The 18,226-nt window shown below is 36.7% G+C and overlaps 2 protein-coding genes across 2 annotated transcripts; one reads left to right on the top strand and one right to left on the bottom strand.

Moving 5' to 3' along the window:
• Positions 1–621: 621 nt before the first annotated feature.
• LOC110785189 (protein NPG1) lies at positions 622–7,785 on the bottom strand. Its single transcript, XM_021989631.2, has 6 exons — positions 7,562–7,785; positions 7,024–7,266; positions 5,630–5,879; positions 4,325–5,535; positions 3,230–3,377; positions 622–1,334 (listed from the first exon to the last, which is right to left on the bottom strand). Exons 2-6 carry the CDS (start codon positions 7,195–7,197, stop codon positions 1,015–1,017), a joined length of 2,103 nt encoding a protein of 700 aa, XP_021845323.1. The 5' UTR covers positions 7,198–7,266; positions 7,562–7,785; the 3' UTR covers positions 622–1,014.
• A 7,207-nt stretch (positions 7,786–14,992) lies between these two features.
• On the top strand, positions 14,993–17,108 carry LOC110785180 (H/ACA ribonucleoprotein complex subunit 4-like). The gene has a single exon (XM_021989626.2). The coding sequence runs from the start codon at positions 15,106–15,108 to the stop codon at positions 16,894–16,896; it is 1,791 nt and encodes a 596-aa protein (XP_021845318.2). The 5' UTR covers positions 14,993–15,105; the 3' UTR covers positions 16,897–17,108.
• The last annotated feature ends 1,118 nt before the right edge of the window (positions 17,109–18,226 follow it).

The following is an 18,226-nucleotide window of genomic DNA, read 5'->3' as shown; positions in this document are numbered from 1 at the left end:
ACTATAACTGATCCTTACTTTACTCTCAAATACTTTGTATAATACTTGTCCGTTTCTATATCGTACCATTTTAATTTTAATTTTTACACTATTCACACTACGACTTTGTCCATTTTTTGTGTTTCTTACGTAAGAAAAATTCTAATCATGTAAGATTGTATAGATATTAGATATATATTTTCTTTTTTATAATTTTTACTTATACATAATTTGCTATTTTAAGAGCAAAGTAATGTGTTGGAGCCTTGGAGGAGTAAAAGTCAATCATGATGCAATATTTAAGGAACGGAGAAAGTATCAAATTTCTCTTAGCGAGGCAAATTGAACCATGACTGAAGCTCCTATAGTCCTCAACATACTCTCTTTGTTCCTTTTTGTTCTACTCGCATTTTGGTGTCTTTTGGCCCTACAAATTTTGCTTTGTTCTACTTTTTGTTCTACTTTTGGCCCTGCACTCTCACTTACGGAGTACTCCTACTTTACTTTTTACGAAGTATTAGATATTTAGATAGGATGGATGGACACATCAAGGCGATAGAGATGTAGAAATAGAATGTCCACATTAAAAAATTGCGGATCATGAAGGTACAATACAATAAAATAAAACTGATAAACAAAAAATGAAGTTATAAATTGAATAATTGAATGAAGTTAATAATATTTACACAATGACACATTTCTTAGCAGTTAGATACATAAATAAGAACTTTCTAATTTTCCGTTACAAAGAAGAACATAACAACTTGTGTGTGGTTCTTCAACAATCCCTCACCATCATCTGCTTCGACCCAGGCCGGTGTTTGTTGCTAAGAGAAAGTATTCCTAAGCTTTTCTTTTCACATAACTATATTGAAATTATCACATCATACAAACTCTTTTTTTTCATATCAGTAATTTGTCAGAATTTCACCCCCTCAAACCAGTAAAAAAGAAAAAAGAAAAGGTTAAAATAATACCTCCTATATTTTCTTTTGCAGAGGAAAAAAACTGTATATTGCAGAGTGCAGTTCAGAGCTAAAGAACAGAAGTAAAGCTTTCGATAGGATCAGATTCTTCGAGCATTGAGGCGGCTTGGAAGCACTCTGCTGCATCAGAATTCCGTCCATCATCTCTGTGTACCATTCCAAGGTAATACCAAGCATTACGGCTTGTTGGTTCAAGCCTCAATGCATCTGATAACAAGTTTCTTGCCACGGGCAATGCTTGTGATCCCATTTTTGACAGCAAAGCACCAAGCAGTACCTTGCAGGGCACGTAGTTTGGGTCTAACAAAACAGCATTTGTATAAGAAGCTAAAGCTTCTTTAACTAGTCCACGCCCTTCATACATGATTCCTGGAAAAGTAAAGCAAATACTTAGTACAGAGTACAACTTCAGGTAAACTTTTAGGTTTTGTTAACACTTCAAGCTGGGGTTACGTAACCAATCACAAAACAATACAGGTTCTTTAAGTTGCTGCAGACCTAGCACAACGCCTGCCACGTGAGGGCATGTAGGCTGAGGAGTCTGGCTACTACTTCCTCCGTTCCATAATGATATTTCAATTTCTATTTTTCACGTTTGCCAATACACATTATGTATCATTTATATCTGTAATCATACATTAACAAAACATATAAAGTTTTGATATTATTAAAGTACTCATTGAGACGAATCAAACAAGACCCCACATGAATACGTATATATTTTTTTCTTATGTATTGGAAATAATATGGAATTTTCTCTTCAATTGTGAATAGTGACAAAATTCTAAATTGGAACATCATATGGAATGGAGGGAGTATATGGTATGGGATTTGAGTCCCACGTGTGGGGGCCGGTGTGGGGTTTTATGGGTCGTTATACCTCTCTTCGAGCTAACTTTTAGGGTGGGCTGTCCCATAACCTGTATAAGGATGTCAAGGACTAATAACTAACTTTTGTGTGGTCCAAGTAGGCATTAGACTAATCTGGTGTAATGGATTTATTCAACTGAATTATTTAGTCCTACATCCGACATTACTCCAAAGTAGGAGTAATTGGTATTCCGTAAAAGATTAAATTTTCCAATTAAGGGAAAATGGAAGAATCAAAATAGTGCTAAAAATAACAAATACAGCACTACATCAGAAAAAAAAATTGAGCTCACCAAGAGGAAGCAGGTTATATTCCACTAAAAATAAACTATGATAAGAAAAATAAGAAAAGAGCACTATATCAATAAAAATAGTTGAGCTCGCCAAGAAGAAGAAGGTTAGATTCCACTAAAAACAAACTTCAGAACGCTCGCAAATATTGAACAGGATTTTTCTTTTATTTTTATTTTTATTGATGGATGATGGGTCCAGCAGGAGGGCTTCACACCAGTAATTCTAAGTTCTTTTTTATGTTACTGTTTTTTCATTAGCCTGCTACCTTGTACACAACAAGGCGCAATGGCAGTCCAACAAACTACAAATAACAAAATTGACAAATATTTCAAGGGTTGTAGGGCTTGTAGCAGTAACACTCGTTAATTTGAAGAAGAAAAAAGGACAAATCTAAGTGACCTTAATAGCCCTTTCTGGGTCCTCCAATTGGTGGATTCTGGTTCAGTAAAGATTATGAAACATCATCCTTGAAAAATAAACACGATGTCTCTGTCATTAACAGGACACAAACAAATTCTGTTAAGAACTTAAGATGCATTTTAAGATAAGCACAAATACTAAGGTAATGTAATAATGTTGCAGTTTTGGACTTCTATTAAGAACTTTATTCAACTTATGTTGCAGTTTTCAACTTTTAAACTCAATTATTAACACAAGTGCGGTAAGTCTTCAGGACTAAAATAATAATTTATATTCAATATTCCATATGTTCATCCTAACAGCACTTGTTGACGTCAAGTTAATTGCAGCAATGTTGCATATACTCTTTAAGTTAGGGTACAGCGATTTTCAAAAGGCAATCACACAACATAGAAAACCCAATAAACTAGAATCAGCACTCAGAAGTAAATGTGATACAGGCTGTTGACATGAAATCAAGAAGAAAAAAGAAAATATTAGGTTGGTGTACAACATTTGTATCTTTGGTCTGGGAATACTTATACATCATCACTGAGTTATAATTCTGAAGGGTACCAGTCTGAGACTACTTGTTTATCGTTTAAAGTTAAATAATGTCACTCTAGAACCAGTGCAACATCTTTCCAGCAAATAAATACCTCGTAGTAGTTAAGAAGGGTAAAAAATTAATCAGAACTTGCCTTCGGTGTGTAATGTTTCGGCAGAAAATTGCCTCAGAGACTGAGCTTTCTCCAAGCAGACCTCGACATCCTTCCAGTGAGAAAGACTGGAATATAAATTTGCTAGACCAAGCCATACTTCAAACTCATTCACTTTATCATCATCGGCCTATAAAAATGTGAAACGATCACTTTAACGTTGCTTTAGGGATGAAATTATATTTCAACAGAGAAAAAAATGCATCAACAACATTTCTGACAATATCAAACCCTGAATTCCTGAAGAGATATTTTACACATAAAAGTAATACTTGTATTAGAATTTCTATGTTAGATATGGCATTGTCGTTCTTCAAGTAGGCATTTTAGAGAAGGTTCTTTTATAAAAGTTACAGGCAACTTCAAGTTAAAACATCCTGAATAACCGTAAGTCAATAGAGCTATATAAACTATGTTTGTGGAACTCCTGTTGGATGCAGCAGCATAGCAGTACATCCATAGACCCCATTCTTGGGTTATTATGTTTATTTTTCTATTTCAGGAGGAGTACAGAATTCCTCAACTGCCTTAAGTTTGACATTTGTGAAAATAAATGTAAGAAGTTCATGTAGTAAGACTTTAGGTATTCAAAGATAATTCTATGATAAATTATGAAGGTTTAAAAGGTTACCCACTAAAATTCGATTTCCCTGTAAGGCTGTGGTATTGTGTCAAGAGTCCAGTTTAGAATAAAATAAAAGGTACATCACAACAATTATGGGAAAAGTTAAGCATTGATTAACGAATAACGAGAGGCCTCTTAAATCCCAAAGTCTATCATCCCATGATGCATGCCTCTTTGTTCTTGAAGACATAAAAAGAAAATTTGAGAAAAGCTAATGTCGTGTTACTCGTGTATGTAGGAAAAAGAAAAAATGAAACAACTATCCAATTCTGACTGTAGGTTATGAGTTGCAATCTTAACGACATCTATAGATTTCCAAAGCTACACTTGGCTTGCGGCAGGGACAACTAGAAATAATGACCTAGTTTTAGTAAACAATATTAAGAGCTTGGTTCAGGACTTCAGACTTCAATTCAGCCATTTTAAACAAAACGTCATGGAATTAACCTAACCTGAGGACTGGCTTTTACGGGACCAAAAGACTTTCTTTGAGCTTGAACAAGTGCCAGTAGGTAACGGTAAGTTTCTATTGCATCCATAGGTAATGACTGAAAGATCTTGAGCTTTGCTTTCATTCTTAGAAGTGGTCCTTGCTCCCATTTTGCAGTCTCGTCTAAAGCGGCATCAATGACCACTTGTGCTTCTGGATATCTCTTCTGGGAAGAAAGAATCAAAGCAAGCAACCGCCAACCTTTCAAGACAGATCCACCGGTTGCGTCAATAAACTGCTTTGCATATCGCAATGCAGCATTTACATTGCGATTCTCTGCATATTGAATTGCCAATTCTAAAAGAAGATCTGGGTTGTTGGACTCAAAACTAAGGGCTTCTTCCAATGATTTCAGTGCTTCACCCTGCAAACTAGACCTTTCATAGTCAGAGGAGGATACTTTAGTTTGCCTCCCCAAACAATGCCCTAACATACGTAAAGCTACACCTTTTAAATGTTCTTCATCATCTGACGCACACGTAATAGCCCTCCGTGCATATCCCACACCCTCAGCAGCCAGAAATGGATCCTCACTACAAATCTTAGCTGCTAATAACAAAGCCATAAGATCATCTGGTCTCTCATTAGCATGTAAAGACTTCCTTAACAAATTCAAGGCTTCTTTGTTTTCCCGTGCTCCACTGTGACAAAGAGCCAAGGCAACCCAACGGTCAATACGGTTCAAAGTTCCGGGCATGACCTCTTCAAGTTGCCTTGCCAAGACAGAAGTTTGACTACATAGAGATAATGCAAACGTAAGGTGCTCCATAACTGATGGGTCCCATTTGGTCTTTCCAAGGGCACATTTCCGTATCAGAATCATCAGCAGTAGAATCGCCTCCTCTAAATTGTTTCTAGGAATATAAGATCCATCAATCTGTACAGACAAACTGGGTGCTGCAGCCTCTACACCACTATAAAGAAGAAATACTGCAAATTTTTTCTGAATCCTTGCACAGCATTCATTATCAAGGTTCCATTGACTGAGAAGAGCACGCCTATATGCAGCAATAGCTTCATCATGAGATCCAGCTTGCTTCCAGAGCTCAGGAAGGAGCTCCACAGCTTGACTAACTGTCTCTTGTAATCGTCCATCCACTTGCAAATCAGGTATGCCATGTTGGAATATCTTTTCCACCGTATCCAGAACGCTCTTACATTCACCAGCAGCCTCTGCAAAACGCTCAAGAACAATTTTTTGTAAACAATGGAGTGAAAATGAGATAATGAGTTTATCTGTTTAAATGTTGTAAACAATGTTCCGTACCAGTTAATCTTCCAAGCTTCTGAAGGGATTTGGCCTTCAGATAAATGGCTTCAAGAACTAAACCGGCAGCATGCTGTGGGACATTATTTACAGACTCGGGCCGAGGGCGACCCTTTTTTGATGGCTTATCACCAACTGATGGTTGGAATCTCTGAATTGCCGCTTGAAGATCAATACCTTCAAATACACGAAGCGCACCCTCTACATTGCCTCTCTGGTACTCTAACCTTCCCAAAAGAGCTCTGGCTTCCTGTACAGAAGTCATTCAATCAATAACAAACCATAAAGTGCACATTTGTGTACATGGAAGAGGGGTTAATTTAATTCTGACTTGATGGAAGCGACAAGGAGCCCATATTAAAATAGTTACATCACAAAGAAACTGCAACAGAACAGCTATACGAACATTAAAAAACTTCCATTTTCCCACCTGAACTTCACCGTTTATGCACTTTGGTAATGATATGGTATGGCTTTAGATGGTATTGGTGACCAAACAAGAGTTGGAAAACCTTCGTAATCACATAGGCTGATGACAAAATACATTGGTACAGTACTTCCTTAATTTAAGGTAAATGAAATAAAATCTGATCAAAGGGCTTACCAATTAGACATAGACAAGCTATTTTCTTCCACAAACCTGACCTATAAACATTCTTCCGATTAAGAGATTCTAGTTAATTCCACAAGTTATAGAAAGAAATTTCCTCAGTAACAATTCAAGTGGAATGAAGATTCAGGATCAACAGATAACCATTACATTGGAAGCACGAAAGTTCTTCAGTTTTAGATACGTCAACCTAAAACAAGATGTTATATTCCCTCATTAGACTAAAAAAAGTTCTACTCTTTGACGAAGAAGAATGGAGTAAAAGTAATCGGCAACTCAGGCCCTTCTCCATCCTCCTCCACAGAGGGGAGAACGCCTAGAACCTGTGCTTTCGGAATAAGATAGTAACTATCTTCCCTTTTAGAAAGAATAAGATATTAACTAGATGTACAAACTGAATCCCACACTTGAAGAAGCTCACATCTTACAAATAAGAAGCAAGCACACGGGTCAGTTTTTTTTGGTTTACAGTCTGCATTTTCATGTTACTAACCCTACAAGATCACACATTCATGTCATAAAAGTGGAACATGATCACACAAAGGCTTACCAAAAGGGAGGTAATGATTGAACTTAACACGTACAACAATCCACACTCAAATGCCATTAATTCAGAGAACATTATCATATAAAATGAAAGATCAAATCCTTTCTCCAAGAAAAAGCACTAATGCATTGCACAACCATATAATCAAGAGTACATCAAATGTAACCAATCCAAAACAGCACAAACTTATAATCATTACACGAAATCGAAGAAGGGGTAAAGAGGAAGGAAATGTACTTCAAAATTGAGAGATAAGCCCTCCCGCAACGACGATTCGGCTTCCTGAATGTTACCCTCATCAAGCTTAGCTTCAAGCTCAGCAGTTTTCATAGAATTCCCATTTGCACGGAATTCTCTTTCCCCCGTTTCTTCTTCATGATCACTCGACACCGGCGATTGGCTGCCTGGCATATGTATTTATTTCGATTCCCTACCCTAAAACACCCAAATTCTCCCCTTTCTTTAATCAAATTAAATTCCCTACACCCCAAAAACATAAAATCAAAACAGCAACACAAAATTTCCAAAATTAACATAATTGCATTGCAATGCTAATTATAATAACAACAAAAAATATTTCAGATCATCAATATAAGCTGAACAACAATAACAATGATCAAATTCATGAATTTTTTTTTAATGTTTTTTTCTTATTCCAGCAATTCTTTAATGCAATTTAGCTTCCCTACACAAATGATCAATCGAAATGAACCGAAAAAATCAGAGTAATTACAAAATATAACAAAAATCAAAGAATGTAAATGTATTAACTTACCCACAACAAAAATCAATTGAACCAGGAAAAAAACGATCAAAGATCAAATATTTTTGTATGAAAATGTGTTTCTCTTACATAGAAATGGAGATTCTCTCTCTTCTTTTGTGGGTTTTCTCTCTCCTGGAGTGGGAGGAATGTGGGGGGAATGGGGGATCCGTTGATGGTGGTGAGATGGGAGAATTGGACAATTTTGAGGGACTCTTTTATTTGTCTTTGCAATTCCTCTCTAATAATAACAACATTAACAACATGCATTTCTTTACAATTTTAATATTAGTTAATTTTTAATTTTTAATTTTTATTAAATTATTTAATTAATTGGATTGGATTCTCTTATCTATTGCAACTCGCAAGTCTTACCTGCTTTGCCTCTCACTAATCAAGGTATTATTAGTTTTAACTACCTGAAAAGTCATGGACCCTACTTTTAAGTCTCTTGGGTTGGGACCCCACACTCTACTACAAAGTACTACTGCTAGGTTTGTATTAATGTACCTTACCATATCTCAGTTAGTGTGTGATCCGGACGATATCCCGGTTGGTACAAGAAATAATTAAAATTTTAGATTTTTCTAGAGTTTAATATTTGATCAAAATATTTGTATTATATAGAATGAAAAACATTCGTTAAGTTCGTCAACTATATACACGCTACGTCATTTATCATGGTAAGGAAATTTTCAATCATACAGAGTATCATCTTATAATTGGTAGAGTAATTTGTTTTCTCGTGGAACTAAATGCGTCAAAGAAATTAATAAACACCAAATTAGATATGTATGCAGCTATGTAGGGCAACCCTATAGTTAATGCTTATAAGACTTATGACATCATGCTTCTTCATAGTTGTCATAATGCTTTAATTTTTTTTTCCCCAAAATAGCGTAAAGGACAAATTATTTTTTACCACCTACAAAAATCGAAAAATTATTTTTTACCACCTAAAAAACTAAAACTTGTATTTTACCACCTAAAAAAAATTAATTTTTTTTTTACCACCCGAAAACAAAAACTAGAAACAAATGAAGGGAGCTTCAAAGTTAATGAAGCAAAAGTTCATTCGTAAAGAACAATAAAAAAAACCTGCTAATTGGAAGCTTAAAATAATAATTTATCATTTTGACGTCAACTAATAGAATTCAAGAGATACTCGGCTAAATGGCTAAACCTAGAAAGATAATCAATCAAATCACAACTGCAAATATGTACAAATACTCGAAAGATAATTAGAAACTCTGAATAAATATGCTTAGTCCAAAAGTTAAATGGAAGCAGGGGAATATAAAATGAGATCTCTTCTTTGTTGAGATATGGTCTTGATACTTGCCACTCTTTTGGTGGCTGCGAACTCTTGAGGTGGCCAAACAGTTGCCGATACTTCAATACTTCATGTTGACCCCTTTTTCAACTTATAATCCAATCATTTGATAAAATATCTTATTGTTGAATTCTACACATTGATTTCTATAATCATGAGCCAACAATAAAATATCAACTGTCAACCACTCATATATACATATAAATGGAATTCAACTTAAAATAGAGTGAAAGAGATAGAAAGTCACCAGAGATCTTGAGGCAGCGACAAAATTCAATTGCGCCTTGATAGTTTGGGATGAGAAATTGAAAAGTTGTAGTTTATCCCTCAAAAAAAGAAAAAATGTAGTTTCAAGTATAAGTGAGTAAAAGTATGTGCGAAAAACGGGCCCAAATACTAGTTTCACTCAAATAGGCAACTACTGTCTACTAATCCACTAATTATAAAAGCCAAAAAAAAAGTAGTCATTATCCTCATTCCTCATTCTTAATTTTATGTTTTTAGCGGAAAAATAAAAAGAAAAAGAAATGGAAGTCGTGTAAATAAAATCTCCAATCTTCAAAGCAACTTCACTCATCTCATAATCTCATATTTGATGTTGATGGTGTTGGTGTTGCAGTTCCAGTTGCAGTTAAGTGTTGATGAGACGTCGTACTTTCTCTCTCCAAACCAGACCCCATTGGCGCCGTTGCTTACGCTCGATGGTTGGTCTCCCAGAATTCTTGGGGTCTCTCCTCCTTTTAGATGTAAGGGATGTTATGAGTTAAATGACAAACACATTTCAGTCACATTGGAAGGGAAGGTGGAGGGAGAAGTGGAGAAGATTAGGAATTGAAGATATTAATTCATTAACTCATTGAATTAAATTGATTAAATTTGAAGGTTATAAAATCTGAAAGGGAGGATTGATGATTCGAGGAGAAGCTGAGGAACTTCTTCAAAAACAAATTTCGAAAAACACAAATTGACAGAAGATGGCCCAATAAATGAAAATAAAAATGGAAAAAGTAGGAGAATTGTACACGTGTCATTTTGGTGTTGCTTACGTGTCTTCAAAATAGTGTTTCTTACGTGTCCTTGGAATGAAGCTGGTTATGTTTTTTAAATATTAGGTAGGATGACTCATAAGTTATGTGGCTTAATTTCCCTAGTAAGAATAGAAACCGGTTTCAATCTTTATATCGTAGATATATAGCTTTGCTTTTGCACATGGTTTTTGGCTTGTTGCCTAGGAGTCTTTTCGTTCTTACTAATGTATTCCGACCCTTTTCGATAAGGTATGGAAGCACTGTTTTGAATTTAGGTTGTAAAAAGTTGGTTTGATATTGAATATAACAATTTTACTCACTTACCACAATTTTACTCACTTACCACATTATTTTATTTTATTTTCAAGTGACTCAGTTGCACTCAAATTAACCTTTTCTATTTTAAGGATGAGGACATACCCAATCTAACTACTTATCGATAAGGACATTAGAGTTGTCAAAAATTTACCCGACTCAATTGATGCCCGATTAAAGCTGAAGTATTCGAAAAAGATATTTACACATTGAATGCGGAAATACACAATGACTCCGCCGAAAACATTATCCGATTAGACTGGAACATAATACACCCGCTTCGTAACCATTATACCCGCTCTTTAACCGACCGAAAATCCCGATTGACAATGTGAGCCCTTGACATACAAGTATAAAGTAAGGCCCAAAATCAACACAAGCTTATCCACAACCCAACAACTCAACCCAATAAATTAGGCTAGAATATCTAAAACCCTAAACCCCCGCCTCCAATTTAATCTTGGCAAAATTTCTAAAAGGGACCTTTTATAGTCCAGATTTTGCGAAAAAGGACCTTTTAATTTTTTTGTGTGAAAACACACCTAAACGTTTAGTATTTGTGAATGACAAAAAAACAAAAAAAATCGGCATTGACTCTCCAAATCCGGCATTGACTCTCACGTGAGGTGCACATGCTCCCTCATTTCACTAACTACACCCCTTTCCCTCCAAAATCAAATGCTTTAACCCCCCAAACCAAAAAAAAAGTTCGTTCATTTCTTTCTCCCTCCTCTGCTGTTCTTCCTGCCCCAATCCCCACCTTCGAAAAAATTTGAATTCCCTCTGCAAATTAATTGAACAACGAATCATTGTAATCATCTACATCATAATTCTCTTCTGGGCACGAAGTATCTGGTAAGAATTCGTTCTAATTTTATGCAATTTTAAAGTGGGAAAAATTAGGGGTTTTCCCCCCAATTATGTAATTCATTTGAATTGGATGTTGTTGATTTTTGTTTCAGTAACTATGGCTCGATTGAATGAAGTGAAATGTGGGTGTGGGTATCCTAAAGTCAAGAGGACTGCTTGAACTCATGAAAATCCGGGAAGAAAGTTCGTAGCTTGCAAATTTTACAATCCCGGAACTGGGCAAAGGGGTTGCAAAAATTTGATTGGGTTGATGAAGGTATAGTTGACTGGAAAGGGATGTTACTAATGTTCTTGTAGCAGAAAAGCATAGGCTATCAACTAATCTTGCCATTACGAGGAACATATTAGCTTGCATTGAACAAGAGAAGATTAGGCTATTTGAAGAGCTTGACAGATTGAAGAAGACCAAGGGCATAATGATGGATGCTTGGGGGTCTGAGAAGGCTGGCTTGGGTCAGAATTAGCTAATGGGGATGATATTTGTATGTGAAATTGTGTTTGTTTTATTTAGTTTCACTTTAATCAAGTTATTTGGGTAGATGGTAGGATGAACTTAATTAATCGGAATGTTAGGCAAATAAGAAGCTAGGTAGGGTTTAATTCTTCATTTTATTGTATTTAGTTTTAATGCCTTTGTTGTAATCAAACCATTGTGGTTTAGAATGAATGGAAAATTTGCCTCGTTAATTTTTCCAAAGTCAATCGGACTCGTAAAAATTATTTCGTGTTTTGTTGGTATGAATCTTCCCGTATTTTGTTGTGATACTTTAGTTAAGGTGATGTTTATTTTGGTAACGGTCGATTTGAATATATTGTGTCGTGTTTAAGGTAATTTGTTTCGTGACCAAAAGCGAAACGACCTTATATAAGATGTCAAATTGGAGAGAAACGCACTTATATAAGATGTCAAATTGACCAAAATTTACAAAATTTGTCAAAATGACTAATGTTGAATTTAGCATACTAAAGTTGACTTCAATTTCATGACCAAAATAAAGAGCAAGAGACAAGCATCCATTATATTCATTTAACTTACAGACTACCAAAAAAAAACTAGTATGCCAAATAACTAACATCATAATCTAATCTTGCTGCTGACTTGGGTTAAGTTGAGGAGCGCCTTGGGAAGATTGAACCACAGAAGGTTCCTGAGTTGCAGTCTGACCAGCAGAGGTTGAAGGATCCACTGTTTCACCAGGTGGTGCAGGCATAGGACACTTAGGTTTGTAGTGTCCAAGACCACCACATTTGCTGCACTTGTTCTGCCTCTTTGCTCTCTTCACATGCTGCTTGTCTTCGTTCTCTCCAGCTGCCTTATGCCTCTTGTGTTTGCTTGGCCTTCCAGGAATTTTTCGGTAAGGCGGAGGCAATGGACCTGGGTAAGGTGTTTGATCCCATTGACCGGTTCTGATCAGGCATACCTTTGAATGGTGGGGTATAAGACTTGGCATAAGTTTGAACATGATAGGCATGGTGGATGAAGTCTTCGTAGTTGAGCCTCTTTGTTTGAATACATGTCAATGCATTCCAGCAAGGAATTCCCATTAGACCCCATCTGTAGCATCCACATACTTTAGTTTCTAAGTTGACAACAAATGTGTCCTGGTCATGGTCCACCTCGAACTCATGTAAGTCAGTTTGCCTGATTCTCATGTTATGCACTTGCTTAAGACCCTGTTGAACCATCTTAACAACAGAAGGAATAATATAACACCCTTAAATCCCTTCAGTCCCTCCCTTTTTGAATTTAATCTCTCCATGACATACCTCCTAACCCACTCCATCAGTTGTAGGATTGGTTTTTCCCTTGCCTCCCTCAACATATTATTAAAACTCTCACAATAATTGTTTAGTAACATTCCAGACTTAGAAGCAGTGCTAAACCCATGTCTAGACCAGTGAGTTGTGTTGATGTCAGCCAAGTACTTAAATGCATCAACATTCAATTCTTTTATAGCTGTTATGTGAGTGTTGCAAATTGGTGCTGGCAACAACATATGTATGTGTTAAATCAAGCTGTATACAGCCAGACATACCACATTACATCATGAAAGCAAGTAGAGAGTAAGAATACCTTTGTGGAAGCTCTAGCTGCCTTCCAGAAATGCTCTTTGTACACTACACCAGGAAACTTGCCTTTGAAGTTAGTCCAGATATGCCTACAACAGTATCTGGTCTCTGCATTTGGCATGACTCTTCTGAAAGCATCAAGCAAACCCTGCACACCATGCAATCATGAATGCATTGGAAAAGTCAGATGTGGAGATCACAAGTGCTGTTACAGTAGGAATAAAATGACAAAGTTCTTCAAGTTTGAACACAAGGGTTTAGGGTTTGAAATCGGACACGATCAAGTTAAAAAATGACAAATATGTCCATGTTTGAGAATTATATACTCGGGTATGAAATCGGACACGATCAAATTAAAAAATGACAAAGATGTCCAAGTTTGAGAATTATATACTCGGGTTTGAGATCGGACACGATCAAATTAAAAAATGACAAAGATGTCCAAGTTTGAGAATTGTATACTCGGGTTTGAGACCAGACACGATCAAGTTAAAAAATGACAAACATGTCCAAGTTTGAAAATTATATACTTGGGTTTGAAATCTTTATCTCTTTCCTTCCATTCCCATGTAAACTACACCCTTGCCTCCTAAACCATATATGACCTACTTCTTCGTATCCCAATTCCCTCCTAATCCAATATGCAAATTCAAAGTAACAAATTTCCTCCACATTTGTTTTGAGTGACATATCAGCCTTAGGATTTCCCCCTCTCATACTTAGTTTTGTTATTTATAGATACAAACTGACCCCATGGAACAACCTAATAGTGACAGGCTCCATCAATTTATACCAGCTTTGTTCTATGTTAATCCTACCGTTAAACCTGATGCACATACAACGACACACTACATTCAATTTCCAATTTCATCACAGATATGCCAACAACAAAAAATTCAACATTACAAATTCAACAATTCACCAAAATGTGTCAAAATATCCAAATTAAGCAACCATATTAATGAAGACCAAATTTCCCACCATTACATATCAATTCGAAATTAATCAAGCAGAATAACCACACATAAACAACCACATTAAGCATCAATTTATTCAATTATCAACAATAAACCCTAATCAGTATAATAATCGATTTTTTAGGAACACTACGTAATATTACCAGATATTAACAAATACACATGTCTTTCACTAATCCCAATTAATTAGTAAACTAACCCCTAATTTTTACAGTAAAATCAAGGTTTAAAAATGGTAATTTACCTATCTTTGTGTATTACTTTGTAATTTAGGTAGTTGTTGACTCTTGTCTCTTTCCTCTTGCTTTTCCTTGATGATGACGCCTTCCCCTTATTGTTAGCCATAGAAGTACAGTAGAAGCAAAGATTAGCAGAAGGAAAAGAATTTCGCCAAAAAAGGGAAAAAAAGTCGGGATTTTTTTGCCAAAAATGGGAAAAAACATTGAATTTAAGTAGTTGCACCATTGATGATGACTTACTGTGCTTATTGGTTGATTTTTTCGTCCTTCATTGATGACGCTTCATTGATGGAAGCTTCATTGATGGCGCTGCAAGAGATGAAGGGTTTTGCCAGAATTTCTTTTTTAGGTTTTGAAAGTGGTTTATATACTCACACTTTTGGAGGGAAATAGGTTGTATGCCTGTATTAGTTAGTGAAACGAGGGAGCATGTGCACCTCACGTGAGAGTCAACGCCGGATTTGAAGAGTCAATGCCGGAAAATTTTGTTTTTTTGTCATTCGCAAATACTATTTGAGTTTAGGTATGTTTTCACAATTTTTTTTTAAAAAGTCATTTTTCGCAAAATCTGAACTATAAGAGGTCCCTTTTAGCAATTTTGCCTTTAATCTCTCCCACATAATAACTCTGTTTTCCCCGCCATTTCCATCTTCTTCTCCACCCATTACCCAAACCCTAACAAAACCCTAATTTTCATTCTTCGACGAACCCCCAACCTCCATCAATGGCGGACGTCGAAATCTCTCGCTCAGACAAGAAGAAGAAAAAGAGCAAGAGCACCGCCGCTGATAACGACGTCCCCAAAACGACAGACTCCCAGGCCCAAAACGTCACCGACAACACTGATTTCCTTATCAAGCCACAGAGTTTCACCCCAACAATCGACACTTCAGAGTGGCCAATTCTCCTCAAAAACTACGACCGTCTGAATGTGAGAACTGGGCATTACACTCCTCTTCCATCTGGGTTTTCTCCCCTGAAACGACCCCTTGCTGAATACATCAGGTATGGTATTCTTAATCTAGATAAGCCTGCTAATCCTTCTTCCCATGAAGTTGTTGCTTGGATTAAACGTATTTTGCGGGTAGAGAAAACTGGCCATTCTGGTACTTTAGATCCTAAGGTTACTGGGAATTTAATTGTTTGTATTGAAAGGGCTACTCGTTTAGTTAAATCTCAACAAGGTGCTGGAAAAGAGTATGTTTGTGTAGCTAGATTACACTCTGCTGTTCCTGACGTTGCTAAAGTGGCCAGAGCTTTGGAAACTTTAACAGGGGCTGTGTTTCAGAGGCCACCTTTGATTTCCGCTGTTAAACGGCAGCTTAGGATTAGGACTATTTATGAAAGTAAGCTGCTTGAGTATGATGCCGATAGGCATTTGGTTGTTTTCTGGATTAGTTGTGAGGCAGGTACTTATGTCAGAACACTGTGTGTCCATTTGGGGTTGTTGTTGGGTGTGGGAGGACATATGCAGGAACTTAGGAGGGTGCGGTCCGGTATTTTGGGAGAGAAGAGTAATATGGTGACAATGCACGATGTGATGGATGCGCAATGGATGTATGATAATTACAGGGATGAGAGTTATTTGAGGCGGGTTATTATGCCGTTGGAGGTTGTTTTGACTAGCTATAAGAGGCTGGTTGTGAAGGATTCGGCTGTCAATGCTATCTGTTACGGAGCAAAGTTGATGATTCCTGGATTGCTTAGATTTGAGAATGATATTGAGGTCGGGGAAGAGATTGTTTTGATGACAACTAAGGGTGAAGCTATTGCTTTGGGTATTGCTGAGATGACAACTGCAGTTATGGCTACTTGTGATCATGGGATAGTTGCCAAGATTAAGAGGGTGATTATGGATCGGGATACTTATCCAAGAAAATGGGGGCTTGGGCCAAGGGCTTCGATGAAGAAGAAGCTGATTGCAGATGGGAAGCTGGATAAGCATGGTAAACCAAATGAGCAGACTCCTGTTGAGTGGGCAAGGAATGTGGTGCTTCCTACTGGTGGAGATTCGATGATTGCTAGCATTGCTGCTTCACCTGCTGAACCTGTGAAGGCAGAGGCAGATGATGTTGTTGTAGAGGAGAAGAAAGAGAAGAAGCACAAGAGGAAATTGGAGGAGGTTGATGTCAGTCCTGCTGCTGATGGTGCCAAGAAGATTAAAGTTCAGGAAAAGGAAGTTGTGGAAGTGAAAGAGAAAGTGAAGAAGGTGAAGGATGAGGAGGTTGAAGTGGAGAAGAAAGAGAAGAAAAAGAAGAAGGAGAAGGAGGTAGACGAAGCTGTTACTCCTGATGTAGAGAAGTCCAAGTCTAAGAAGGAAAAGAAAAAGAAGGATAAAGAGGAAAAGGCTGATTCATCAGATGAGGAGAAATCCGAGAAGAAAAAGAAGAAGAAGAGCAAGGGTGTTGAGAATGGTGACACCGCTGCTGATACTGAGGATGAAAGTCGAAGTGAGAAAAAGAAGGATAAGAAGGAAAAGAAGAAAAAGAAGGATAAAGATGCTGATCAAGAATAAAAGAAACAGTTTTGTAAGGAAATAGCAATTAGAATTGTATGTTACCCCGTATTGTTTTCTTCTCTAGTTATCTAAGCTTGTTAATTTGTAGTGTTTGAATGTATTTTCAACGGAACTATGTTGCAGTTTAGATTTGCTCGCTGAATGGGTTCTCTTGTGGCCTTGACCTGGGCTGTTTTACTTATTGAGTTATGATAGTCCTACCTTTTTCATGCTCCCTTGTTTCATTTCTGCAGCATTTTGCTTTCGTCACCTTAATTTCAAGGTTGGAATAGTGTGTATAACTTGTATGCTACACTGCTGTAATCTTCATGGTGTTTATCCATGGTCAAGAATGGGCAGCTTATTTTCCTGTGCTCTATTCTGTTGCTTACGACAAAGTGCAGATAAATTCTCATGGAAACAAGCCCTTTTCTTGCTTCAGTTGCTAGAGGGCATTTTTGGTTTGCATAATAATCTGTTCATAGTTTGTTCACTACCCTTTTCATGTGCTTATACTACAGATAACAAAATTTCCCCGTAATGGTATATTGATGCTATTTCTAAGAATGTTTAATATATCTTCATACTTTGATTTAATGGAAGTTCCCCTATTTCCTTTGTTAAGGATGGCTTATCAGGAGCATGGATTAGATGGTGATATTGCTGATGTAGTTAGCCATTCCATTGGAGGCACCCCTGTGGAAATCTAGGGTTCCTTATTACCTTAAATGTAACTGTGATATTAGTGTTGTGATATGTTCCTGTATCCTGTTGTGCTTTTTGCATAACACCATTAATGTTAAAAAGATCCCAACTCACAAGTTTTTTTCTTTCTAATGAACTCCCCTTGCTGATAGGATAATGCGATTGTATAATGTTCTTCCTTTTCTAATTTTTCAGGAGAGATACAATGAGTTAAATCTGAAGTTTGAGGTGTCACAAGAACAAACGTTTTACGGAGGAAAAATGTTTCTCGAGAAGAGTCTAAGTGCTTCTTTAGATTCTTTCGATCTTTAGAAACCTATGTTGACATATTAGATATTAAAGCGATCTTTCTACTTGCCTGGTTGCATCTTTAGACGATTTTTCTTTTCCTTACCTCTTTTTGGCATTTCTTTTACAGGTTTTTGACTGTCATTTGCAGGGCTGCTCTCAAAATCTTGTTTACCGACAATTTGTTTCCATCAAAATCTTGTGAGCTTTTCATTCTTTTTTCTCCTCACTTCTGTATTTCTATTCCTGCATTTTGAGCTCTGAATCCTTTGGACACGAGTTTTTCAGAGTGAAAAACAGTTAAATGTGTCTGAACCTGAAGACAGGAAACCTTGCAATGACCAGTGCTACCTCC

The sequence above is a fragment of the Spinacia oleracea genome, chromosome 2, assembly GCF_020520425.1.
Source record: "Spinacia oleracea cultivar Varoflay chromosome 2, BTI_SOV_V1, whole genome shotgun sequence".
In the NCBI taxonomy this organism is placed as follows: domain Eukaryota; kingdom Viridiplantae; phylum Streptophyta; class Magnoliopsida; order Caryophyllales; family Amaranthaceae; genus Spinacia; species Spinacia oleracea.
Note: the sequence above shows the minus strand (reverse complement) of the source record. Positions and strands in the feature narration are given on the sequence as shown.

Coding starts and splice junctions, on each gene's coding strand:
- LOC110785189 (XM_021989631.2), bottom strand. CDS start 7,197: ATGCCAGGCAGCCAATCGCCGGTGTCGAGTGATCATGAAGAAGAAACG. Junction 5,536..5,629: donor GAAGCTTGGAAGATTAACTG/GTACGGAACATT, acceptor AGCGTTTTGCAG/AGGCTGCTGGTGAATGTAAG. Junction 3,378..4,324: donor CCGTAAAAGCCAGTCCTCAG/GTTAGGTTAATT, acceptor ACATTTTTATAG/GCCGATGATGATAAAGTGAA.
- LOC110785180 (XM_021989626.2), top strand. CDS start 15,106: ATGGCGGACGTCGAAATCTCTCGCTCAGACAAGAAGAAGAAAAAGAGC.